The sequence below is a fragment of the Electrophorus electricus genome, chromosome 18 (genome assembly GCF_013358815.1).
Source record: "Electrophorus electricus isolate fEleEle1 chromosome 18, fEleEle1.pri, whole genome shotgun sequence".
NCBI classification, from domain to species: Eukaryota; Metazoa; Chordata; class Actinopteri; order Gymnotiformes; family Gymnotidae; genus Electrophorus; species Electrophorus electricus.
The window spans coordinates 7,368,719-7,396,136 of NC_049552.1; the positions used below are offsets into that span (position 1 = coordinate 7,368,719).

Here is a 27,418-nt window from a genome sequence, read left to right on the forward strand (position 1 = left end):
TTTGAATTCTAGGTGATGTCAATGCAAACCCTAAATTATATCTATGTGAACTCTAGGTTAATGTCTGTGTGAACTCTAGGTTATATCTATGTGAACTCTAGGTTAATGTCTAGGTTACACTCAATGGTTGCATCTCATCCATTCCAAGTGGTTGAGGCCTAACATGTGGCTTATCCCCGCACACATCTGGCCAACAACCTAATGCAACATAGATCTAGCAATTCGTTGCTGAAGTCTCCAATGTATGAGGTCAATAACATGATTAGCTGAGAAGAATTTCAATGTATACGTATTTCAACTATTTACAGGGAAATAATCATAAATTCTGTGAAAGGACGTTGTCAAATCTTCGAGGGTTCGAGAGTCTCGGCCATGTGCGTAAAATGTCAGGGAGAACTGTATACTGAAACACTTAGGGGAGGCTCTACAGCTGTGCATTATGAAACACGTTATACATGCGTAAGTAGGGGAAGGCGAGGAGAAGAAGAAAAAGCCTGTGTAAATACAATGATATACACAAGACAATCCAGAAAATAGGCAGGACAGAGAAGTGTACGCTCTGGTTATGTAGCAGCAAGCACAGATCCTAACCATGGACACTGTAGTGTGTTAGACTACGTGTCATGGGTAGGAATCAATGTGTGTGATGTATAGTGACTATAGACACAGGAGAGCAATGGATAGGTAAAGCCAAGTGGTTTTACCACAGTTTACACAATAAGATATAAATACATGGATTGTGTAATAAATATGATAATATATTGCACAACGACAGGACCAAGTCCTCAGCAGTGGTGTGGTGAAAATACTGCTTTAAGAACTGTTGCAGTATGTCCAAAAGTGACAGACTAGAGAAGAGGTTGTCTATGAGTGTCTGTGAGGTTATCGCTGTGACTGGAGACGTGAGAAGAAATGTGGGCGGACGAGGGATGAGGGATGACTGGATTACGGTTAGAAACTCTACTTCAGTCCGCCGGTTCTGGACCGAACGCAGCGATAACGTCTTCCTGGTGGCAGTTTGGTAAACAGTCCATGCGGTGGGTGACTGCAGTCCGCGTGGTATTTAAGGACCTTTCTTAGATGGCACATGTGGTATCCCACATCGCTGGCGACGATCTCCCAGCCTGCTTTGGACGTGGCGCCACGTCCAAAGCAGGCTGGGAGATCGTCGCCAGCGATGGGTTCATCTGCTCGAACGGCTCCCTGAAGGGCCCTATGGCCGCCAAGTGAGTGGCTGCCGAACCAGACCGCATCGCAGCCTGGTCAGGACGCTCAGGATTAAAGAATTAAAGATTTTTATGAAACCCTCCAATAAGGCAGTGGCATCTCAGTGGTTAAGGTACTTGATTTGTAATCAGAAGGTTGCTGGTTCAAGCCCCATCACTGTCAAGTTGCCACTGTTGGGCCCCTGAGCAAGGCACTTAATGCTCAAGTTGTACTCAGTCATAATTGTAAGTCACTTTGGATAAAAGTGTCAGATAAATGTAAATAGGTTGTTACACAGTGCCTTATAAAATAAGAAGCACCATGTTTTGGTCACAAATGAGCATATTAACAGTTATTTCAACACTAAGGCTATAGCTGTGTGTGTGTGCGCGTGTGCACGTGGAGCGGGTTGGGATACCTAAAACTTTCTCGTCAATGGGCACCAATAAGATTTACATCAAATTTTTGTGATGTGAAATTGATATTACAGAATGTACAATTCTTGGGTTAAGACTGTAAGGTGTCAGTTTCACAATTGACTCAGAACACACCCCATATCATCGTATAAAAGGTTTACGTTACATAAACCGGCTCAGAAGTAACTCTCCTGCTCTCGAGAGATGTTCAGCTGTTCCTATGAAATTACAGACAGCCAGAAAGTAATAGAGCGAATGTTGGGAATGTCCCTCACGAGTTTTGCAGCTCTGGGTGTGGAGGAGCTGGAGGTTTGCCTGTCTTCAGGACCTGCCAAGGCAACAATACTGAGATGCCCGTTCCCATGCAAGCAGACTTATCCTGGCAGGAAATGGAATGCTGCCCTCATCCTTCTCTGAGTTCATCTCTCTAAGTGAGACATCACCCTGCTGTAATGATATTCCTGAAGATTAAGGCCAATGATATCACTCAGGGTATCTTTTGGTGCGACATGAATTTTATCCCCTGTAATCTGTTGATAATGTGATACTTAGATACCATTGGTCGAAAGCCCTTAATGTTAAATTCTAAACTGGCTGGATAAGAGCGCCTCCCAAATAATGTCCAAACGTGCATCTCACAACAGCTTCTGAAACATTTGTGGTTTCCACATGAGGCATTCTTTTTTGTACAGCACATTACGTAATCCGGTATTCAGAAGGCTTTACATAAACAAGAATAAAACCATACAGAGCATAAACATAGAAACTAAAACATGTTTATAAGTCAAAATATACTTTTAAAAGAAAAAAGGAACAAGTTAGTGATTTAAAAAATTTCACAGTGAATAAAAAATAAATAGACAGGAATGGTTGCAATAGCTAATCAAAGTCCCATATCATGCTGGTCAAGATTCTCTGTTAAGTCTACAGGTTTCAGGGCATCAGGAACTTGAAGCAGGATTTCACATCATTCCAGCCCATTTTATGTAATTGGAAGGCAAGTGGATGTTAATTTAGTGAGTTGTATTTAGTTTTATTAAGTTATAACTTCAGGCAAACTCATTTGTTTCTTTCCCTTTCATTTGAGTCGCAAAATTTCAGAATTTTGGCCCACGCAAGTGCATGTTGTGGCAAGCGGTATTTATTTTATTTTAAGGCCCATAACTTTTACTTTTAATGTAGTTTAAAGTCAAAACATCAGGCCACTGCTGCTATACAAAGCCACAATACCTTTATTAAATGACCAAGGAATTCATGAAGGAAGGTTGAAGGAATTTGTGTTGGTCCTATAAGTGCTACTCCTTACAAATAGCCGTGTGTGAAGAAGTGAGCCATTTTCCCTGAGTTTAACAAAGCTTACTGCCGATAACCAGTCAGCTGGTGTGGATCTCTTCCAGAGTTGGTCAGGTAACCTTAATAACTTAGTGAGTCACCAGATATGCAGCGGTGCAACGGACAGGATTATTTTATTATCTGTGGCCTAAATCATTTCGTGCTGACAGCCTGGAAAGTTTGGGTAATCCCAGGAGCGTTATAAAGCAAAGGTGGCACGCGGCGAGTCCATCTGTAGCCCGGTCCTGACCCGTCCCACGGTGGTCCCTCCGGCATAGCCAACGAGACCCACAGCAGGGAGAGTACAGCACCCGACCGCAGCCATGAACGGGACAGAGGGGCCGTTTTTCTATGTGCCCATGTCCAACGCCACCGGCGTTGTAAAGAGCCCCTACGAATACCCACAGTACTACCTGGTGGAGCCCTGGGCGTACGCTGCGCTGGCCGCATACATGTTCCTCCTCATCATCATTGGCTTTCCCATCAACTTCCTCACGCTGTATGTGACCATCGAGCACAAGAAGCTGCGTACACCCCTGAACTACATCCTCCTAAACCTGGCCGTCGCCGACTTATTCATGATCTTTGGGGGCTTCACCACTACCATGTACACGTCCCTGCACGGGTACTTCGTCTTCGGCCGCCTGGGCTGCAACCTGGAAGGGTTCTTTGCCACCTTTGGCGGCATCAACTCGCTCTGGTGCCTGGCCGTGCTGTCCGTGGAGCGGTGGCTCGTCGTCTGCAAGCCCATCAGCAACTTCCGTTTCGGCGAGAATCACGCCATCATGGGAGTGGCCTTCACCTGGGTCATGGCCCTGGCGTGCGTGGTGCCGCCCTTGCTGGGCTGGTCCCGTTACATCCCCGAGGGCATGCAGTGCTCGTGCGGCATCGACTACTACACGCGCGCCGAAGGCTTCAACAACGAGTCCTTCGTCATCTACATGTTCAGTGTGCACTTCCTGACGCCCACCTTCACCATCTGCTTCTGCTACGGCCGCCTGGTCTGCACCGTCAAGGAGGCAGCCGCCCAGCAGCAGGAGTCCGAGACTACCCAGAGGGCCGAGCGGGAGGTCACCCGCATGGTCATCGTCATGTTCGTCGGCTACCTGGTCTGCTGGCTGCCCTATGCCCATACGGCCTGGTGGATCTTCACGCACAAGGGCGCCGAGTTCGGGCCTCTGCTCATGACCCTGCCGGCCTTCTTTGCCAAGAGCTCCTCCATCTACAACCCCGTCATCTACATTTGCCTGAACAAGCAGTTCCGCCACTGCATGATCACCACGCTGTGCTGTGGCAAGAATCCCTTCGAGGAAGAGGAGGGGGCCTCCACCACTGCTTCCAAGACCGAGGCCTCTTCCGTCTCCTCTGTGTCCCCGGCGTAACGGCCGCGACGAGCGCGCCGTACCGACTCCCCCACTGAGCTCCTCCCGCGACAGCCACCGAGACCGAGACGAAGGTTTCAGCCCAGAGAACCAAGCAACTGCTATCACGCAAAAAAAAGTAATGTCTGTCATTTCACTTTTCTGTCTTTTTATGGAACTCAGCTGATTCGACATAAAGATAGCCGAGAGAGAGTACAGACCGCGTCCGAGTTGTTTATGTACATTCAGCAAGTCCAGTGTAATTGTGTATGAGATGTTTTTGTTTTCTTTACAAATGTGGCAAAAGGAAAAATATCTTAGCACTCTTACTGTTGGACTCCTAACATTACTGGCTTTGATGTTAAAGTAGACGCATGTAATCAAGGCAACATAAAAATCAAATGCACTTTGCAAATGGAATGCCCTGTTAAACCTGAGCTGCACTGTTAACCCAACATGTTAAATTAGTATCTTGAAGCGAATAAAAAAAGATTTATCTGAAATCAGCGTTTTGGTGTGTTTGAATATTAAATTATTCTGCTTCTCACTGGATCTCAGTAAAAGGTTACGAGAACACTTTAAAGATTTTTTTTTTGCGTGTAAAAGAATGATTTTAAAAATAACAATGAGTAAAGATAGTGACCTAAGAAAGTGATTTGAATATATTGGTAGATGCACCGCAGAGGAAATGATAGCATCTTACCTGGCAGGTCTACACTGGTTTAGGTCTCAGTCACCTTGGATTAAGAGCTGTGCAAGGTTTATGAGGCATTATATCACGCATGTGTATGACTACGAGATAGAAAGGATAAGCACTGATGTACTTATCTCTCATAAGGGCAGTGTGACAAAGGACATAAGCAGATCACAGTTATTTATGTGTAGGTCGCATTTTACATGCAGGGAAAGGATAAATAGGAACTATTGTGCGCACATGCCCGCTCTCAGATACACACCCACGCCTTTATTGCAGTGTTCATGATGGATGTTTCTGACCCCTCCATCAGGATAGCTAAGTGCTGCTAAGCACGCAGTTGAATCTGACCCGAAAATCAAAACTTGACCAAAAGCAAACCTCATTTTTTAAATAAAAGATGTGAAAAGGCATCAGAAATCTCTCTTTTTGGTTCAGACTTGTAAGGCGTATTTGGTATATGCTGTATTTTGGTCAGGGCTTGGCCTGTGATCTTTTCACTGTGGAGATGGAGCTTGTGTGCTGTTTTTCCATATTTTCCCTCAGGGCCTTCTGAGTAATCTGTATCTTATCAACATTTCGGTTTTAGGATTTGTATGCGTGCCTTCTATTTTGTGTTGGTATGGTATGCCACATTAATGTCCCCAATGGCCTTTGCATCGCCTTATATTAAATAAAGATAAGAGACTAGATGGAAAAATGTTCAAGACAGAAGAGTTTCACTGTGCTTCAGTAATGACCTTCTATGGTTACCATAGTGACCAGAGCACTATAATATTGATATCAGAATACTCTCTCTCTATCTCTCACATACACACACTTACATACGCATGCACACACAAACATACATACATATGCACACACACAGCAATACTGTGTCAGTGATGAATAGTATTTTATTTTCGGAGGTAATAGTAGGAATATAGCTACCCAACACAGTTCTGTTAACACCCTGTAAACTTAGTTTTTTTGTTTTTTTTTTTAATTAGAGCAGAAGAAATAACACTGACGCAATTTTCTGCAATTTTACATTAACGCCTTATTAACTGTTATTTTACAACGTGTCTAAATCAGTTTTTGGACCTCGCTATTCTCCTACTTTATATTAGGACAAATACTGTGTATTTAAGATTTTCGTGTCCATTTTTTCTGCTCATATGGTTATTGAAAATGTCACTCACTTCCAACACTATCCTACCAATATTAAATAGGGTCCTATGCTCTCACAATCAGACTACCTAGCGAGGCAGAAGGCTACTGTCATTAGCTGGTACTAGCCATAGCCAACTCTCTTGCGAAGCCTGGGTGCCTACATTTCTCAAAAGCAATTCATTTAATTTTCCCCCGTTTGAAAAAGGGATTGGTGACCTGCTAAGCACTTCAGCACACTCGACTCGGACGCGTACGCCGGGCCCTGTGCGTCCAAACCCTCTGCTGTGATTGTGAACAGGTTCTATGTGGCAACTTTTGGAAGAAACCAACACTACAGGGAAACGAGGTGTGTTGCATTTAGAGGTGTGTTCTATGGCATAATTAGAATACGTTTGACCCATAATATAAAATGGCCATACTTCAGGTTATAAATAATAACAGTAGTAAAGTAAATCAAAATCAAAATATTAAAAAATAAAAAATTCAATTCAGATCTCAAAAATCTGGTGAGACCCCCCCCCCCCCCCGGCTGAATGGACGTGACGCCCCTGATTATACATCGAAACGGGCATTTTTGTACCTGCTGGGGTAAATGGCACATGTCTGTATTGCTGATGGTGGAGTTTCAACTTTAGGTGTTAGGCATTTAGTTTATGGCTTGTTATGGTGGGAGAAACTGCGTATGTTCCATTAACATAAGGTAGCTCACAAAACAGCCACATAATGTTATTTTGCGTATAGGACTGAATAATAGTGTTCTCTTTGTGCATTTCTTGAGAATTTCGAAGACGGCCACTTCTCCGCTTTACGGACAAATAACTCTAATAGTAAAATGTGCAGATTGATAAATTCATCATTTGTTGTGCTTTCTAAGATGTACTTTCCAAGGCGCAGGTTTATGCTCGCTTCATTTATCATTGAAAACTCCAGCGGCAGTGACAAAACGCGCCCCTGCTGCCTGAACGGGTTGCGAGCAACCGTTATTTCCTTCTGCTGCCACAAAAGCGCTTGAGAACGCCTCTCACTCAGTCTCCATGGCAACCACCCATCAAGGTCAGTTGGCCACGTTTGGTCGCCCGTGGGGGCGTTTGCCTAACGCCGATGTCAGTCACGCAGAGCGGCATGGTTAAGTGACGGGTTTATACATAGCTCCCGGACGACGGGATTGCGCCGTGAATCCACCCGCCGCCCCCAAGATGCTGCTTAACTTTTCGCCTTTTTTGGGGTTCATTTCTGTCCAAGTGACGGCACGCATCTTCAGTTGTCTTGAGGGCTGGGTTGTGTAACAGCCTTGTTCTAACCATACAGCACGATACCAATAACAATTTGGACATAAAAAAAAAGGTAGCATGAATGTTTCTATTGTTTATCTGCATTAGTGTCTTATTGTACGAGTTTGTTACGCAAGAGAGATTTCGAAAGTTTGTGTTATATGAGTTTATGTTATATAAGAGGTATCCTACAGGTCGTCCATCCTTTAACCAGTTGACCATTTTGTTGTTACACCTGACTCCTAGATAAACACTTAATTACAACAGGGGCTTAAAAAATTGAGGACTGGATTTGAGATCGAGATTTCAATACCACCATTATGTAGTGTTCTTGTGTAAATGAACACTTCTTGCCCAGATAGATTTCTTGGATAGCCTAAAACCTTTACACAGAATGCTTAAAAATGAATGACACTAGGAGCTTGCACTTCATACACTTAGCGATATGAGGTGATGTTATTTAAATAATGCTGTAAACCTTCACACAAAAATATTTCTCAGCATCCCAGATTCACATGAATGAAAACGTACACTGAATGTGAATTTGTATGGAAAACTTTATTTGATAATAAAAATAGCATTCACAGACTTCTTTTTGATAGCTACATATACATTGCGATCCATCTGAAGGAGGAAAAAAAGCTTTACTGGATAAGTCAACATCTACTTGTACTTAGACTAATGTTATGTATAGCTTCATGAGTCAGATAAAGCTATGGACAATGTAGTATCTATATATGCATAGTGTTTCATAAAAAAGATTGGCCCATATACATGTACTGCTTTTCATTGACACAGAAAAAGCATTTTAAGTCCAGATAACATTGCAGAGAGACCACAGACGGTATACAAGTGCTCTATAATAAAAAGGCAGGCTATGCATCACGAGAGATATTCAATCCCCTCCCAAATAACATCTGACCGACCCTTGCGGCCTAAATTCTTTCCCCCACCCCGAGAAATCAACGTTCGGTCCTCTCTGGTTCTGAAACATCTTTACACATGCCTGACTTGGGAGTATAAATTACACATATTACCTATGAGTCACAGCCTCCCTGTGAGGAGTAGAAACACACCATATCATGTTCCTCAAGGTGGAGGCTTCTCATAAATTCTCTTTTTGTACAAGAAAAGGCAACGGTCTCCTTTCTTCCACAGGCTGCTAGTAGTTACATACAATAGTAAAAGTCTGTCCACAAGATGGCGGCTGACAGATCAGTGGCTCGGTACTGTACTATGAAGACGGCGGTGATGAAACTCGCTCAGTTTTTTTGTCATCGTGTTTAAGAGATTACTTGAAGTTGGCTTGTAAATTCTGAAAACATTGTATACACAGGCACATACGCACCAGAAAAGACCCCCCCCCCCCAATTCGCTTAGCCTTAGTCATACTCCAGTGCGAAGACACCAAATGGCTCAGTTGGACAGACTGTATCAGATCTTCTGCCATGGTTCAGGTAACATATGCTTTCCAAGTGACAAAGGAGCAGAGACACTACAAAATTATGGCTGAGCCAAAAATAGTTTACCAAGGCCAAACTCTGTCAGCTGTGTATCCTGTCAGCTCGGAATTCTTTCTTTCCAGACCAGCATGGGCCGAAGCTTCAACAGTGCAGTTCGTTTCCTTAACTACCTTGGCTATGATCTCAGTCCAGTCGGCCAGCGATTGCTGATGGATATCGACTGGTTTGGCATTTTCTGGACAACATGATGGATTAGAAATGGGGATCTGGCTTTCTTTCGGTAGGGATGGTGGAGAAGAGGAACCCCTCTGCCCTTGTGCATCAGTCCACAGCATTTGAGAGAGAAATTCATCCAGATAATCATATACAGTAGATCAGGATCAAGCATCAAGATTTCATTTAAGAAGCCATTCTATCAACTTCTTTGATGTGCCAATTCTTCAAAATAAATATACTTTTAAATATATTACTTCATTAGTAGCATCATAGTTTGTATTCTTTTTTTTTTTTTGTTATTTTGCCTTCACTTGAGATGATCACGCACATATGTAAACTCATGAAGTCATCTGTAAAATGTACTAACAAACACTCAAGGGTTGTGTTCTGGCCTGCTAAAATCGCAGTTATGAGAAACTGAGGACACGCAACACACGACTGGACGAGTCCAGAAAAAAAGCTGGGCGTCATTGTTACACAGTTTGTCTGGCTAACGTAGAGGAACTCAAACAAAAGTGAACAGAGGAGGTTCTTTTTTTTTCTTCTTTCTTTTAATAAAAGCCTGGATCTCTTGACTGAACTGATGCACATATTTGCACAAACCTCACTCTCTGGTCAACACAACACTGAAGAGGTTTTTATATATATATATATATATATATATATATATATATATATATATATATATATATAAAAAAAATATAAAAACACAAACAGAATGAAGAATGCTGATGTGTGACTGATCTGTGGAAATTTGTCCTGAAAAATGTACAGATGTGAAATCAAATGAAGTGTGCAATCAATCGATCAATCAATTAATCAATCAAATCACCCATTCTCTCATTCACTCAGTTGATCATTAAACCCATCATATCTTTTAAAACGGTGCTATGTCAACAGCTGTCCAGCTCGCATGAGGTCTCGTGCGTCAGCGGAGTCTCGTGGGTTCCCGTGCTCATATGCTGAGGTCCGTGTGGTTCTCTTTGTAAAGCCGTCTCTTGGACTGAGGGTGCTGCGTGGGATCCCTGTCCGCGTTGGTCCCGTTCATGGCGCTGGCCTTCAACGCGTTGTAGTATTCCTTCAGCAGGGGGGTGGCAGCCTCATCCAGGTAACTCCCATTGCTGCTGCTGTCCGATTCCCTGCGGTAGCGCCGCTCCGGGGTGCCGTTGCCCAGGTGCCACTGGTCGCGCTCGCCGCGGCCCGAGGGGGAGGCGTCACGCAGCACGTTGGCGTTCTTTGGGGCACGCTTGGGCGCGGTGCGCCCACGGGCCGGCGGCAGTGCCGCGCCCTGCCCGTTGTTGGGCCTCTCTGGGGTGGAGGTGAGGTAGGCCTCTTCCCGGCAGCTCCTGCCCGGCGTCTGAGGCTCGCGCTGGGGCGCGATGCGCCTCTCGGGCGTGGCGGCCGGCCGGGGCAGGACCTGGCTGGAGGCGCGGGGGCTCCGCTCCGGGGAGTAGTCATGGCGCGTGCGCTCTGCCCGCCGGTCCACGGACTTGGCCCGGCGGCGGTCCGGCGAGGAGCCACGCCTGCGGGTGGGCGAACGGTCCAGGGACCCGCGGCGGGGCCGCGGTCCTGGGCGGGCCCTCCTCTCCAGGGAACGCTCGCACCCTTGCAGCCCCTGCTCCCGGTCCGAGGGCTTCTTCCCGAAGCCGCCCTCCTTCCTCAGCGTCTTGAAGAGCCGGGCGATGCCACTCTCCGACTCGGACTTCTTCACTTTGCGGCGGGAGTTCTTCTTGTCGTTTTCGGGGGACGGGGAGGGGATGCGGGGACCGGCGCGGTCGTTGTTCCAGGTGTGGTGGAGGGGGGCTCTGGGATAATGGGTGTAGTCCCTGTGGTCCTCCCTCCCCCTTTCCCTCTCTCTCTCGTGCTCGCTCTCTCTCAGCCGCTGCTCCTGGGGCCAGGGTGGTGTATGGTAGTCTGATGTGTAGCTGGACTCCGATGGAAGGTGAAGTCGCCCATTGGACGGCATGGTTCTCACTTCCGAAAGGTTTTGTGGCCCGGGTGGGGGAGGGTACCCGTCACCGGGCCCGTCTGCAAACACGCACAGAGAAGCGTAGTCTTACACGTCGGCTTTGGAAATGGTGCATATTTCTTTATTAAGATATTAATGGTAGTATAGCCCTATATGCAAGATTACAACAAACAGTACTACATGTAGTAAGCATGAACAACCTTGTCTAAAACAACAAGAATGTTCAGATTAAATACATACTTTCAACAAAAGCCAATCAAATGATTTTGTCTCAGAATCGTTGGGATCATTTACACCAATCAAAGTCTAAGCAGTCATCCATGCTTAAAACAAGGTACGTGAGGGCTACATTACACATCATGATATGTCATCCAAGTTGACCCTGGTGTTATCTTTCTACTAAAGCATTTAGTACACTCAGTGGCACTCAGCGGTTAGAGTCTGCGTGAACTAGTGCTCCGGGAACACAAGTGAGGTTATTCCGCCCGTCGTACAAAAAACCATCCCGACACCAATACTTTTGCGTTTAACGGATCTGTCACAGACAAATAACAGAGACTCCATGCAGTGTGGGAACATGCACCGAGCAAAGCCTTCTCATTGCCCATGATGACAACACAGATGCTTGTGCCACACCGTTCATACACACGTCTGGACAGTGGACATGTGCCCAGGTGCAGGAACACGTATGTAACCACTAGCATAAAACACTCCGCATCCTGAAACCCGACACTCGAAAGAGAGATCGCACCAACTAGATTCGCCACGCCGCACTGGTAGCTAATAACAGCACGTTTTAGAGCAAGACAAAGGTGACATTTGGCGCTCATTTAACATGCAGACGTTTCAGCTTGGTGGCCTTCATCATCAACACCTCGGCTTGAAAAGTGCACGGACCCCTTGTAAGAAAGCCTAAATCTGATTTAGCATGGGGAAGATTACACAGGATTACGAAATCAATTGTTACACATGTTTAGACAATTAGATGTGTTATATTCCCATACATTAATCTTGTGCATACCAAGTTATATAAGCCATGTGCCTATAAACCATCTTAATCTTAGTCTTAATCTTCCCGAGGATGATGACAAAACGGCATCATCACCATCGACACCATCGTCACCAGTCGCACTCGAGCATGTCGACGCCATGCACGTCTGGGGGTGAAATGCTAAGCTGCAGGGCTAGAGATCCATGCTTCCTCATGGATTCTAGTGTGGGGTCAGGGGTCGGTGCAGTGCGTTATGGGTAAAATGGACTCACAAGGCAAGATGAAAGCGCGGCGGAGGTGATGTGGCATGGCGGGGAATGGGGGTGGTGGTGTGGCGGGTCAGAGGGCAGCGTGAGCAAACTCCACGGGCTTCGACACGGGCGGGCGGGGGGGGGGGGGGGGGGGGGGGGGGGGGGGGGGGGGGGGGGGGGGGGGGGGGGGGTGGAAGCAATCACGGATAGGAATGGCACGCTACAAACCGTGGTCTGGTTTTGGCCCATTAGGTAGAAGCAGGGCTCTCCCAATTTATCATTCCTTAAGCACGCAGTGAGGTGGGGGGCCATCATGGCTACGGGCCCACCAGCAAGAGAGAAAGAGCAGAGATAAAGAAGGAAGAAAAACAACGGAGGAGAGATTTTTAGATGGTCGGTTTGGTCAGAGAGAGAGAGAGAGAGAGAGAGAGAGAGAGGCTTACATTAGGCTTCTTTTTGCCAGGGTTACTGTCTCTTAATACAACTTGTCTTAAAATGTACTGAACATATTAAAAATGACAAGAAATCAGGGAAAGCACAAGGATTTCAGTTAACGGTAGTAGCCGAGGGATTCTTAAAAAAGAGAAATCTGTTCTGTTAAAACATATTTCAAATGCAGGAGACGATAAAGCACGAGGAGGATGGCTGGACTTGGAGAAGGCACAGTCCCGAGGAGCTGACCTACGACAAAGAACCAGAGAGAACCCACGAGCACACGGTCCTCGTGGGCGCTCGGCCTGCACCCACCATACTCTGGCACAGAGCCGTCGCCCCTCTTCAGGACCAGCCTCGCCCGCCGCCCGCCGTTCTTGATCAGCTCGATGGCGCGCGAGTGCTTCATGCTCTTGGTGCTCTCGCCGTTGATCTCCAAGATCTCGTCACCCACCTGCGGCCGAGAGGACGGGAGGCGTTAGTGGTCGCGCCGTTAGGAGTCGGGGCCCTTTGGCGTGATGCTCGGTAGGGTGTGTGTGTGCAAACATTCGGGGATCTTTGAGTCTCCAGACGGTGGAGTGAGACCGGCAGGACATAGTTGTTTAGTAAACCAATGAAACGCGTGTAGTGACTGAATTTGCAGTGAATGCCCTGCTGGCCACTTGGTAATCTACTAGTGGCTTGGGACTGCCAGGTTGGAAACATCTGGTGAAAATGATTTATTAACATAATAGGAATGCATTTGTCTAATTTAATGTCAAACTAATGAACTGATAATGGGTCGTTGGCTTGCTTTCAAATGTGCAAATCGGAGGAAGAAAGGGTCACTAGGAAACCCGGGATGACAGCGGTGGCAAAGAGCGTTGACATCGCGTGCGCACACAGCTGCCGCAGTAGAGTTCTGTACTGCTAAACACATGCAGGCTTCTGTGAACTACAATATAATTAACTACAATATGATACAATAAAACGGATGTCATTTGACCGAGAAGTAGTGATTACGCACCACGTTAGCCAGACAAGCTAAACGTGGAGACAGTGGGAGGTCCACTGAGGGGCCTCCACACACACACACACACACACACACACACACACACACGCGCGCGCATGCGCGCGCACACACAGAGACACACACACGCTCACTCGCTCATGCACGCACGCACGCACACACACACGCTCACGCACGCATGCACACGCTCACGCACGCGTGCATTCACACACACGCTCACGCACGCATGCACGCACACACACGCTCACGCACGCACACACACGCTCACGCACGCACGCATACGCACACGCTCACGCACGCACACACACGCTCACGCACACACGCTCACGCACGCACGCACACACACACACACGCACGCACAGACACACACACGCACGCACGCACACGCATGCATGCACAGACACGCTCACGCACGCATGCACGCACACACACGCTCACGCACGCACGCACGCTCACGCACGCATACGCACGCATGCACGCACACACACGCACGCATGCACGCACACACACGCTCACGCACGCATGCACGCACACACACACACGCACGCACAGACACACACACACACACACGCACGCACGCACATGCATGCACACACACGCTCACTCGCTCATGCACGCACACACGCTCACGCACGCACACACACACGCTCACGCATACGCACACGCTCACGCACGCACGCACACGCACGCACACACACGCTCACGCACACACGCTCACGCACGCACACACAGACACACACACACACGCACAGACACACACACACACACACACACGCACGCTCACTCGCTCACTCGCTCACGCACACAGACACACACAGACAGACTCACCCTCATCTTGCCGTTCCGCACAGCGGCGCCATCCTCCGCCAACCGCAGCACGTACAGACACACACACACACACACGCACGCACACACACACACACACACACACACGCACGCACAGACACACACACACACACACGCACGCACGCACACGCATGCATGCACACACACATGCTCACACACACACACACTCGCTCACGCACGCACGCACACAGACACAGACACACACAGACAGACTCACCCTCATCTTGCCGTTCCGCACAGCGGCGCCATCCTCTGCCAACCGCAGCACGTACAGGTCCATGTTGTACTCCTTCCCCCCGCGCAGGCTGAACCCGAAGCCTTTGCTGTCTCTCTCCAGGTCCACCGAGTAAAACTCGGCGTCCTGCATTGACGCGGGTCCACGCATGCACACAAGCAAAGGGAAACAAAAAGTAAACAAACACGCAAACTACAGCGGAGAGAGAGACCCGCCAGGCGGCGGAACACATCCTGAGTGAAAGGGAGAGGATCACCTCCAAGGAAGGCCCCCTGAAAGGAGGAACCAAATCTTTATTCCATTCCAAGCACACTTCTAACACCGGGGGCGCCCTCTCTGGGCAGAATCAACGGACGGGCCGATAATCGGACCGGAGGAGGCACAACACGGGCTGAACGCGCTTTGCGCATCTAGTTGTATTTTTAGTAGATGAGGCGAGGCAGAATGCAGATCTCTTCCTCATAATAAGGGCCCGATCGATGCTTAGTCATGAATGTTTAAGGCTTCTCCGGGATGTAGCCTGGTGACTCATCGCAACTCCGTATCCAGCAAGGACAACCACTACATCTTCAGAGGCAGCTTCACATATGTGACATGAGCCCAGGATAAGGAGGGTTTTACCAGCTCTGCTGACAAAAAACTCAAGAGTGACTCAGAACTCCTTCCAAAATAAAGGAATGTTGTCAACACATCCAGGGAAAAGTTTACTGAATTCTTCCTCCAAATTCTGTTCCAGGATAAAACTTTGCCTACTTATACATACTAATATATATTTTCTAAGAAAGGAAAAGCTGATCTCAGACCATATAGAGCAGAGCTTCACTCTCTTAAAACCTTATGCACTTTACAGCGGCAGACACAGCTGTCCATGGTTTTTCGCAAAGACGTTGCAAAACAGAGCAAAGGACACGGAAACGAAAGCAAACGGCACAGCCGACAGCTCTTACCTGATTGGACGTTTGTGTTGAAGGAGGGGGCGGGGCCTGTTTTGTTTTGCTATTCCTGAGGGGGTAAACAGGAATGTCATTCGATGAGAATAAAGGAGATGCAGGCTCCGTTTCCTTGAGCGTTTGGTCAGTGGCGCCTGTGTCACTCACCTCAGCTCTGTGCTGCCCTGCGGTGTGTGTGTGGTGGTAATTGTGGCTATCTTCTCAGCATTGGTCAGCAGGGAGGCGTTTGAAGACTCTGTTCGAACAGACAGAGAGGATACTGAAACCGTGGGAACAGGCTGCGCAGACGTCATGACGTGTACTCCAACATACGCCAGTGAAAAGCACCCGGCGCCTTCTCCCAGGCTGAACAACCCCCCAGAAACGAGGTCGGGCGAGGGGGTGGGTGGAGGTTACTGCCAGATACTGCCAGCATCCCCCCCAACACTCCATCCTTTCTCCCTTTCTTCTCGTTTCCGTCTCACACCCTCGATGCCTACTCTACTCTCCCCATGGTCTCGCTATACCGCAATCTCCTTCCTTCCCTCAATATTCTGTCTCTACCCCATTATTCTTTCTGCTCAAGCAATCTTTTCTCCCTCTCTCTCGCTCTGTATTCTCCTATGGTCACGGGGTAAAAATAGCTACTCCTGTCATAGCCTTTAAATCTGCCATCCTGTGTGCGCGCGCGTGTCTGTCTGTGTGTGTATTTTGTGTGTAGAGGACAGGCAACCCTGCCTCTAATTCTCCCCTTCTCACTGAGCAGCATGTGCTCTTTACTCGTTCTCACGGAAACGTTTATGAGCCGCGCAGTTGGCCAGCAGCGTGCAGGAGCTCTGATTGGTCCACAGGTGACTACGCTCAGCCAATCGCCAGACCCTGGCGACGGCAGGCTGCACTGTTGCACGTACGTTCAGGAATGTGAGCCTAGATCTCCTCTCTCACAAATACAGTTACATTCAGCGCTAATCTCTTGTATATCCCTTCACTTCTTTAATAAATTGATACCCTACTAAATCACAGCCAGCCAAGTGCAGCTGAGACCACTCAGTTCTTCTGAGTGGTATCAACTTCAGAATAACTTTACAAACCCTACTCTTAACCCGGTCAACGTGTAAACAGAACAAATGTAAGACTCTGTGGGGCAAAACTAAAATACAAAACAAAACAAATCCTATTTTCTGTGTTTCTAGAAATTTTGATCAAATGATATATGTACATAAATCCAATGGGTACTTTGCTCAGTGGCATTGCTTAATGTTGTTATGGCAACAGCCAATAGTCACCATGATGCAGCTGTTTGTTATGGAAATTAGGGTTGTGTTATGATTATGGCTGCTGTTATGGTGATGAATACAGGCTGCAGTAAGGGCAAATTCATGCCATGTCTCCCGCATGCGATACGATGGCACATTTAATAATAGATTTTCAGCACATTCAGCACGCACGCACGCACACACACACTAAAGCAATCTCAAACACACACACGCATACTCGCCAATACACACCCTCTCACTACACACAAGCTTCCTTCTCTATGCTCATCCACAAACACAGACCCACCCACACACACACACACACACACCCACCATCTCCTGGGATGATTCGTAGGGTGACCGTGTTGCCAGCCTCCTTGATCAAGTTGACGATGTCAGAGTGGGACTTGTTGGTGATGGAGCAGCTGTTGACGGCCAGGATGCGGTCGCCCACCTTCAGCTTCCCACAGCGGTCCGCCGGGCTGGCCTCGATGATCCGGCCTATTTTATGGGGCATGGCCACACAGGTGTTTCCAGCTGTCATGCCGTGGGTGTGTGTGTGTGTGTGTGTGCGCCACAGAGGGGAAACCAAGAGAGGGAAATAAGAGTGAGGAGAAAAGAGCAGAGTAGGTGGAAATGAATAAGTGAATGTATGTAAGAAAAGCATGGAGTTGGAGGCAGTGCCCGTAATTTGGTTAAGGAAACAAAAGGATGGAGAGAGAGAGAGAGAGAGAGAGAGAGAGAGAGAGAGAGAGAGAGAGAGAAATCCAAATTAATTCACCAAGCGAACAAAGCAAAATCTTCAGCTGAAATCTGACAGTAAAATCACCCTTTCAAACCAGACCTCATCCATCTTGGCGTAAGCAGACAGGAGGAGGAAAAGTGGTGGTCAGGATTTAAAGCCGTACGGGCCTGGTTCAGTCAGGAAACGGATGTGTGTCCCGGTCACTTACGCCTGTGTGGCCCCACGCATGCTGTGCCCAGACCTGACTGACATGTGTGTGTGTGTGTGTGTTAGAGAGCCAGTGGGACTGCATGTGGATAAATCATGGCTGCAGTACATTTGCAGGGATGTGGGTGTGATGTGACCTATAAATCACTATTGTGTTACTCATAGTATCATGTCTCTGCTCTCAACACTTTTATACACACACACACACACACACACACACACACACACACACACAGGAACATACAGACATGTGCTCACACACACCCGCGCACACCTGCACACGAGGACACAGATGGCTGGATGTGCAGTAATTGAGTTTCTGTCGGCTCTGAGGATAGATAGACTCCATAGTGAGCAGAGTCTCTGTCTCTCTCTCACACACGCACGCACGCACGCACGCACACACACACGCGCACGCGCACACACCAACAGATCTGATTCATGACTACACCAATCACTCAGTTCTCTGTCTATCCTCACACTGTGCCATAAGAATGTATCTGAAATGGTACACAGAGCAGACACCAAGCACAGAACACACACCACCACCCACCCACACCCCCACCCACCACACAGAGAGTGGACACCAAGCACAGAACACACACACACACACACACAAAGCGGACACCAAGCACAGAACACACACACACACACCTGGCAGTGTCACAGATCAGAGCACCGCCCCACTGAGAACGCTCTCATCATGTGTGCTTCTCTGAGCAGGATGCGCTGAGATCGTTAGCATTCTTCACAGAAGCACACCAGCCGCTGGCTAACGGACATGACGTTGCTGTGACATTGTGCTGGCAGATCACACACACACACACTCGCATGTGCACACACACTCCCTTGCCCTTGCTGGTGAAACAGACGGCGTTTCATCTTTGGCTGTGACGTCTAAGCAGCGTGGAGCGCTACACGCCGCACACTGCGCGCTGTAAACAGCCATTCCGTCCCAGACGAGGTGAATGCGCAGTTGCGTTGATGAGTGCGTGTGCAGTCACGCACGTGAGCGCGCACACACACACGCGCACACACACACACACACACACACACACACACACACACACAAAACGAGACCACCTTCTGAAGACCACCTTCTGACCCCTGACCCCTGCATGCGTCTCACCGAACGTGGTGCCGGCGTCGGGGCGCGACACGGACGAGACGATGACGAAGCCGAAGCCCTCGCTCTCTCCGCGGCGGATCTCCACATCGTAGGGCTGCAGCGCGGCCGGCGCCACGGCGACCACGCCGCTGCCGCCGCCTCCGCCCCCGCTGCCGATGCCGCTGGTGGAGCCCGAGCCCGAGCTGACGGTGTTGAGCGAGTTCTGGCTGCCCTGCGGCGTGCGCTTCTCCTCGGCCAGGGAGGGCGCCTGCGTGCTGCTGTGGTGCGAGGAGGCAGGCGAGGCCGGCACGTCTGCCTCACCCTTGCATACTGTGGGGGGGGGGGGCGGAGCGTCAGCCTTGCGGGGGCGGGACCTCTCGGTTTGAGAGACCGTGCCGGACCTTCTGCACGGCTCGCCCGGCAGCGTGTGTGTGCGCGTACCTCCGTAGCCGCTCTTGCGTCGCACCGTCAGGTTGACGTGGCCCTGCTTGGCCGCCTGCTGCATCAGCTGCACCACCAGCTGGTGCGACTTGCCCACCACGGCCGTGCCGTCCACGCAGATCAGCTCGTCCCCGGAGCGCAGGCGGCCGTCCTCGTCCGCCGCGCCGTACTTCACGATGTGGCCGATGTAGATCTGCCATGAACAGCCAGCGTTGACGTGCGTGTTCTTACTAAAGCACCGCGCGGCCGTCTCGTCCCGGAGGACCCCCCCCCCCTCGGCTACCAGTCCCTTCCCCATGTCGTTTAATGCGCTTTGCGGCAGGGGATTCTGGGTTAGAAATCGATCGGCGCGCTATGCCATTGGACTCGCCGAGGTACGGCGACCGAGCTGTCTTTGGAGGAGGGCGTAATCTCCGTTACCACGGAAGAGGGTGGAATTCTAATCGGTTTCAGAGGACAGGGGGGCGACGTTCCTCCGCAGCAAGAGGAGACGGAGACGAAAGGGAGACAGGAGGGGAGGAGAGAAGAGAGAGCGGGAGAGAGGAGAGGACGAAACCAGGGGGAGAAGGACACATGCCGTCTGCAAAGGGCAGCAAGCTGCACGTGCTGGCTGTCGCCGAACGCCGACTGGCTGGAGGAGTGTGAAAGAGCGCCCGGGGGCCGCTCTGCCAGACAGCTTCCCTCACTCCACGCTAACCCTTTACCAGGGGCAAAGTAAATGAAGGAAGAGTTTTCAAAACGCAGGGAACTTCGGGAATTTCAGTCGGAAGGAATTTCATTTCAGGGCCCAAAGGAAGGTCAAAGGAATTCTTTTCTGATAGCGACTGCGTAATATAACGCAGAGGGAGATGTTTTATTAAAACCTCGTTAATGCAGTTTATTTATTCATTTACGCGGGCATCCAGTTCACTTACAGCCACTGGCGTAAAACGACTGGCTGCCATTCTGTTCATGTGGAGTAATATCTGCGGCAGATGTTTTCAGGGTCAGTCCTGAGGACCTGCTCCTCCGCAGTCCAGGTGCCGCATTCAACTCGGACGTCAATAACGCCGTAAATTGTTGAAAGAGCGCCGCGACCAGGTTGCGCGCATAAAACGAGTCGTTAGATTAAATTTGTTATTGCACTTCCCCTTATTGGTTCAGAAGTGCTGGAACTCTAAAACCACGAATATATTACAGATGGGTTTGGGCCCCTTTGGTTTGTTTACACACATTACAGGACACAAAACAGACACGGAAGTATAAACTAGTGGGATCGAATAATCCCAAATGTTGTGGAGGACGACTCAATCCGGTTTAAGATCATGGCTCGTCCTCTTAATCTGATTAGTGATGTAAAGCGCGCAGGGGAGTGCTGGGATTGCGGCTCGTTTCAGCGTGTAGTAACTTGGCGCCCCTGACAAACCCCGCCACTGGTAAAGAGGACCAATTGGTACGGCCGGATGGGCACCATATTTGGGCCCTGAGTCTCCTCCAGAGGGCAGTGGGCGTCAGGTTGGTGATGTCGCCTGGCGTCTCTGCCGCTGAGAGGGTTCAGTGCCGCTCGACTAAAGACGGTGAAGCGAATGTAGCTGCGTCCCCCACCCGACCGGAGCGAACAGGAATAAAGCAGCTAAAGGGGATTGGGTGCAAACTGGATCCTGCAGCCTGGGGAAGAGCGTGTGGTGTGTGTCGGGCGTGCGGGTGTCTCTCACCGGTTCCCCCGGTTCGTTCCCTCCAAGGATCCGGAAGCCAAAGCCGGTCTCTTTTCTCCACAGGAAGATGTCCTGCTCCTGAGAGTCTGGCACTGAAACACAACGATAACCAACCAGTCAGACGACTTTACAACGGAAGCACGCGATCGCATCGCGGTAAACCGCACCTACGTCGGGACCATCTTCAAACGAAGGAAAAAAAACGTCTTCGAGTTAAAACTGGATGGGATAAATCCTGTTCGGATTGTTTCCGTCATCAGGCTAAAGCAGGATTTGTAATCTTGCTTTCCTCAAGGCAACGGAATTAGGATGATGAGAGCGAGGTCAGAGTACTCCAGTGGTCACAGCGGGGCCACAACACAAGCACTCACCAGCCGGTACAGTCCACATCCTCTCCTTGGCAACAAACATGCATGCATGGCAGTTTGTCCCTTTAATAGTTACTTTTGGCTTCCATGCCCACGCACAGACACACTCTTGCCCTCATGCAACGTATTCTCCTTTTTCTCTAGGGATCTTAAAACAGGGTCAGAGAGACACAGAAAGACAGACAGACAGACAGACAGAGAGAGAGAGAGAGAGAGAGAGAGAGAGAGAGAGAGAGAGAGAGAGAGAGACATAGAGGAGAATCCCAAAGAGAACAGACCATCTTCTACACTAAGCAGAAACTAAATGTATATCAGCATACACGAACCTGCATGAGGCAGAAGGGGATTACAGCACTGAAATTTAATCTTTCCTGAAAATACACACACGCAAACACACACAATTCCCTTATGGATTCCTCAGTAGGGTACTGGAAGACAAAAGTAATTTTGTGGCAATCTGTTAACCAGCCAGGCAAATCGCACACAAGAGTGGACCACTTCTCACTCACTCGCATACTCATACACATGAAGGGCAGACTGAGGCTCCCATGAATTCCAGCCCGATTGCGGAAGCATGCCGAGGTGAAGGAGTGCGGAAGGTGATCTGGAACAGAGGTGCCCGTGGGACTGCAGCTTGGTGGCCCCTCCTCCTGCTGCTGTGGCCCCGCCCAGTGGTCTCCACCCGCCTCGCCGTCCAGACTGGTCGTCCCCCTCCCCCGCCCCGATTGGTGGGGCACGAGCCAGCTGGAATGGGAGCAGCAGGGCATGCGAGGCTTCCACACCGGGCCCAGAGCCCAGAGCCTCCGCTCCTGCACACTCCTCGCAGACCGTTTAACAGGTCTGACTGGGTCCTGGCAGCGGCCGTGGGCACACGGTAGGCAGCAAATGCTGCTATTAGTGAACAATCTGTCACCTAACGTGCGTGCACACACACACACACACACACACACACACTCATGCTCACACACACACGGAACTTGTGCTGACCTCTGCAGTGAAGGCTTATGTACAAATTCTCCTAGGTCTTTCCCAGAATGCCACATCCAGAGCTAGCTGACTCCTACAGGATCTTACTGGACTTTACTACAAGCACACACGCGGGCACACACACACACGCACGCACGCACACGCACGCAAGACGAGCCACAGATCTGATAGCCGCTGCTCCTCAGCCCCTCCCGTGCACAAGCCAAGCTGACGGAACTGGAAGGTTCACGCTTCGCACGCAGGGGCTTCTGTAATGGGGTGAGCAGCACTGGAAATGAACCTCCCGGTTATTTCTAGAGAAGCCACTTGGCCGTGTAAAAAAAAAAAAAAAAAAAAAAAAAAAAAAAAAAAAGACTATCGTGGTGAACAGCCACTAATAAGATGGAAGATTTAATCACGCGGCGTGTGATAAGCTGCTTCACATGTCTTCTCCAGCAGTGTGTGGGAGTACGCAAAAGGGTCATACATAAATGTATAACACACTGGAAGAGAAGGGGGGGGGGGGGAGAGAGAGATAGAGAGAGAGAGAGAGAGGGAAAGAGAGAGGAGGATCTTTAGTTTTCTGAGATTCGCACTGCCCTTGGAGTTATGAAACCTCATTAGTGTGTTAGTCAGACTTGCACTTGGTGATCCTATATCAGAAACATACCGCTGGTCCCCTAATACACCTACCCACACACACACACACACACACACACACACACACACACACACACAGAATGTGAATTCTCAGAACAAGCCACTCCAATCAGCTCTTTGGCACGGATGTGTATGGACCCAAAACGAGACATTCTCCCGTAAATCGCCAACGCGCCTAGACGCCGGCTGTCCGTGAGCGCAGAGATCGCGCCGTCCACAACGCTTTACTGCAGACCTCGCCCCCGCTTGCGAGAGCGCTCCTTCGAACGAGCCGTTCCGACCACCGACGAAACGTTTTAAGCACACATGTAACGTTCAGGCACCTCTGACCCTAACCGAGAGCAGGTTCACGGGGGTTCGGTGTCCTCCAGACGCTTCCTGTGCTTCCACAGACCGGCACAGATACGTCCGACTGCGGTTATACCCATAAGAACCGTTGCCTACAGATGGCCCGGTAATAAGTCCCAGGAAGTTGTCTGGGTTTAATGTAGTGAAGTGGAAGGATATACAAGAATCCATTTCAGTCATTAGAGCTCTTGGGGGGAAAACTGGGCGTTTCAGACTTCGGAGTCCGGACTCGCAGACCGTGGAAGCAGTGTTTCTAGCAGACTGTGCCGGAGTGATTATTCTGAGCACGCGCCGATCCTGTCCTGAAATCCTCTCTCGTTCAGAGTGATGAAACACGCTGCTCTGTGATCAGGTGCCCGTTCCCTCCGGCTGCTTTGAGCCGCTATGACGGCGGGAGCCCGACTGATCCACAAACAGCCTTCCTAACGTGACGGACTTCAGGACTTCACAGACGCGGCCGGCTAATGAGAGCGCGTCCCGCAGCCAAGAAAAAGCCGTCAGATGGCAGCGGCCGGGGGTGTGTGTGTGTGTGTGTGTGTGTATGTGTGTGTGGTTGAGCGCGATCGAGCGCTTCTATTTTAGATCTCAAGGAACATTCCGGTTGCTACTAACGGACGAGAGAGGCGGACAACTTTTGTGGGAAGTTTTCCGGGAGCCGGTAGCTTTGGCGGTGGGGGGGGGCTACTCACTGCGGCTCTCGTAAACGCTCCGCGACTGGGCCCAGATCTTGAAGGGGTCGGGCTTCTTCTGGAGGGTGCCATTGGCAGGCGGCTCCAGCGGCGGTAGGCTGGGGAGGGGTTGGGTGGGGGGCGGGGGCACGGGGGGCGGGGCTGCCAGCGTCTCGCCGGGTGCGGCGGGCGCGGCGCGGGCAGGGGAGTCCGTGTGCGTGCTGCGGTGACTGCACACGCTGTGCTGGGAGCTGCCCTGGCTGTCCTTCCTCTCCAGCTGCTGAGAGAGAGAGAGAGAGAGAGGGAGAGAGGGAGAGGGAGAGAGGGAGAGAGAGAGAGAGAGAGAGGGAGAGGGAGAGAGAGGGAGAGAGAGAGAGAGGGGGGGGGGAGAGAGAGAAAGAGAGAGAGGGAGAGAGAGAGAGAGGGAGGGAGAGAGAGGGAGGGAGAGAGAGAGACAGAGAGGGAGAGAAAGAGAGAGAGAGGGAGAGAGAGGGAGAGGGAGAGAAAGAGAGAGAGAGGGAGAGAGAGAGAGGGGGAGAGAGAGGGAGAGAGAGAGGGGGAGAGAGAGGGGGAGAGGGGGAGAGAGGGAGGGAGAGCGAGCGAGAGGGAGAGAGAGAGAGGGAGAGAGACAGAGAGAGAGGGAGAGAGAGAGAGAGAGAGAGAGAGAGAGGGAGAGGGAGAGAGACAGGATTAAACAGAAGTCAAGTCAGCTCTTGTCTACACGGCATTGATGCAATAGGATGTAAATTGCCATTGTAAAAAGACATCATCAAAAGATGATGGAGAAAGGTGAGGATGGCAGAGGAGGGAGAGAGAGAGAGAGAGAGAGAGAGAGAGACACACCAAGAAAGGCCGACAGACAGTGGTGAACAGGCAGGGCGCCGGACCTGAGCGAGGGATAGAGAAGGGGTCAAAAAGCTGGAGAGAAATGAAAGCGCTAAGCGACGCACGTCCGAGGCCATGGACAGACAGAGGGAGATGAAGAGGACAGAAAGCAGAACACAATACACAAGGCTATCCTTTCTTGGGGGCTTGAGTGCGTGTTTGTTCGCCGTGGACTTTGAAAGCCGCGCGCACATCGGCAAGCTTCTCCGCACACTCACGCTCGCTCGCTCGCTCTCTCTCTCTCTTTCCCTCACTCTCTCACCCCCCCCCCCCCCCGACTGAATTGATGAGACTTTTGTCCGTACAACACTGTCAGTGGAGCACGTCACAAATCACATTACATTTCCACGTCGTGTCCGAACGGGGTACTCCGATTCTTGACAAAACATTCCATTTGTCTCCAGGAAGCCTGAGCAAACACACACTTGCACATGCACACACGCTCAAGCTGCCTCCGTGACAGCTCCCTGGAAAGGCCAGTGCCCCAACATGACCTCAAAACCCGAACGACAGCTCTCAACAATCCCCATGGGCAGAGGCTAGCAGCACACATGCCTCCGCGCGGTCTCTTGGTCCGCTTTAAAACTGGGACTCTCACTCCATACGACTCCTAACGAGAAACTTTACACTCTCCACTTCATAGTGCAACTTCCAGCTACTACTGAAGCGTTCAACTAGCAGCATTCACTCCTTTATTATCTGGACTCGTAATTCTGTCTTCCGTCAGGAGCGCAGATTTTGGGGAGTACTTGCACGCGGCTGCTATTTACACCTAAAATCGCTTCTAATCATCTCTGACACAGTCCGCTGCCGAGCCGATTCCTCCCTGTGACTGCACGAAAAACTAAAACTGACATCTTACTCAACAGAACGCGAAGCTGGATTTGCACGGCTGACCCCCCCCCCCCCCCCCAAAAAAACCCCAACATCCTTGCGGTCATGCGGCAAGACTGCAAACCCCACTCGCGCAGCATCTGAAACAGCCGGGCTCACCCCCCCTCCCCCACCCCCTGTAATTCAATACAATCTGTATTGATTTTCCCACAGGTGAATCAAGGGGGGCGACGGAGCTGATGGAGACCCCCCCCCCCCCAATCTCTGTGGCAGAGCTGACTCCTCGTGGCACGTGGGGTCGGTTGCCAACGGCAGCATGATTCAGCATGCCCCCGCGCGCAGGGGCGGCCCAAGACGAAGAGCGGCGCGGCCCGAGAAGGCTCCCGCCGCCCCGCCAGCAACAGTCCGCGGGTCATTCCTTAACCGCCGTTACCGGATGACCCATTTGTTGCCTGTTCGTATTGGGTTGAAAAGGAGGACGCAGGACTGGACGGCCGGAGTCTTTTACAAGCAAAAGTAAGTTGGGGGGGGGGGGGGGGGGGGGGGGAGCGCGTCCGCGTTACCGTAACACGCATCCGAGCAAAACTCCGGAGAGGAGAGAGAAGGGAAAAGGAGAAAGAAAACAGAAAGAAAACGGAGGAGAGCGGAAGGTAGGCGAGGAGGAACCAGCCTGGCGAGAGAGAAAGGAGCGAGGGAGAGGAGGAGAGAGGAGGAGGAGAGAGGGACGCACGCGCTTACTCACCACCACTTTGGGACTCCGCTTGGCCTGCACCACCCCTGTGAAACAGCAGCAGAGAGAGAGAGAGAGCATTAATACCTCTCGTCCAGGTCTCGCCCTCCGCCCAAAAAAAAGAAGTAAATGAGAGGGGGAGGGAGAGAGAGAGAGAGAGAGAGAGAGAGAGAGAGAGAGCGCGCGAGCACAGAATAACGACGGAGCAGGGTCCTGCAGACCATCAAGTGCACAGGCTCGGAAAGCCGCGGAGCCGTGTGTGCGCGCGCCAGCTCCCTCCCTCCCTCCCTCGCTCCCTCCCTCCCTCCCTCGGCGTTGTGAGCGTGGAAGCGAGAGGAGGCGTGGCTATGACGGCAGCCCTCGCCGCGCGCGTCTCCCTGTGGGGGAGCGAGCGGGGGAGAGGGGAGCAGAGGAGATGCGATGGCTCCCGGTGCAGCCCGCCGTGCGCGCACACACACACACACACACACACACACACACCGCCGCGTCCTGGAGCACGCTGCCCACCCGATCTCTGTCTGTGTGTGTGCGCGCGTGCGAGAGAGAGAGAGAGAGAGAGAGAGAGAGAGAGAGAGAGAGAGAGAGAGAGAGAGAGAGAGAGAGAGAGAGAATGCTCCAACCTCCACCGTTATGAGCGCACACATTAAAAAACGACTCCCAGTCCTTCTGTCTTCGCTCTCTGCCGCTCGGCCGGCTCGTCTCGCCAGCACCCCACCCTGCCCATCTCAAACGCTC

The 27,418-nt window shown here is 50.5% G+C and overlaps 2 protein-coding genes across 5 annotated transcripts in view; one reads left to right on the plus strand and one right to left on the minus strand.

Annotated features, from left to right (window-relative positions):
- The first annotated feature begins 3,277 nt into the window (after positions 1–3,277).
- rho (rhodopsin) lies at positions 3,278–4,336 on the plus strand. The gene has a single exon (XM_027015006.2). It carries the CDS (start codon positions 3,278–3,280, stop codon positions 4,334–4,336), a length of 1,059 nt encoding a protein of 352 aa, XP_026870807.2.
- A 5,480-nt stretch (positions 4,337–9,816) lies between these two features.
- The window catches only part of LOC113580438 (membrane-associated guanylate kinase, WW and PDZ domain-containing protein 1-like), an 81,072-nt gene continuing 63,470 nt past the window's right edge, over positions 9,817–27,418 (minus strand). For 2 of the 4 annotated variants that reach the window (XM_035536207.1, XM_035536206.1), the window contains exons 13-24: positions 26,696–26,730; positions 24,256–24,514; positions 21,225–21,316; positions 19,531–19,723; positions 19,111–19,419; positions 17,363–17,566; positions 15,942–16,029; positions 15,792–15,846; positions 14,827–14,970; positions 13,070–13,208; positions 12,551–12,639; positions 10,992–11,139 (exon numbers count right to left, since the gene is read on the minus strand). In XM_035536207.1, coding sequence (XP_035392100.1) covers positions 11,083–11,139; positions 12,551–12,639; positions 13,070–13,208; positions 14,827–14,970; positions 15,792–15,846; positions 15,942–16,029; positions 17,363–17,566; positions 19,111–19,419; positions 19,531–19,723; positions 21,225–21,316; positions 24,256–24,514; positions 26,696–26,730 — 1,664 coding nt within the window. In that variant the 3' untranslated portion in view covers positions 10,992–11,082. Of the gene's footprint in view, positions 11,140–12,550; positions 12,640–13,069; positions 13,209–14,826; positions 14,971–15,791; positions 15,847–15,941; positions 16,030–17,362; positions 17,567–19,110; positions 19,420–19,530; positions 19,724–21,224; positions 21,317–24,255; positions 24,515–26,695; positions 26,731–27,418 lie in introns of all 4 variants that reach the window. The other 2 variants (XM_035536205.1, XM_035536204.1) reach the window with 1 other exon arrangement.

What these genes read in the sequence shown, in the direction of transcription:
- rho (XM_027015006.2), top strand. Translation starts at nt 3,278, where the DNA reads ATGAACGGGACAGAGGGGCCGTTTTTCTATGTGCCCATGTCCAACGCC.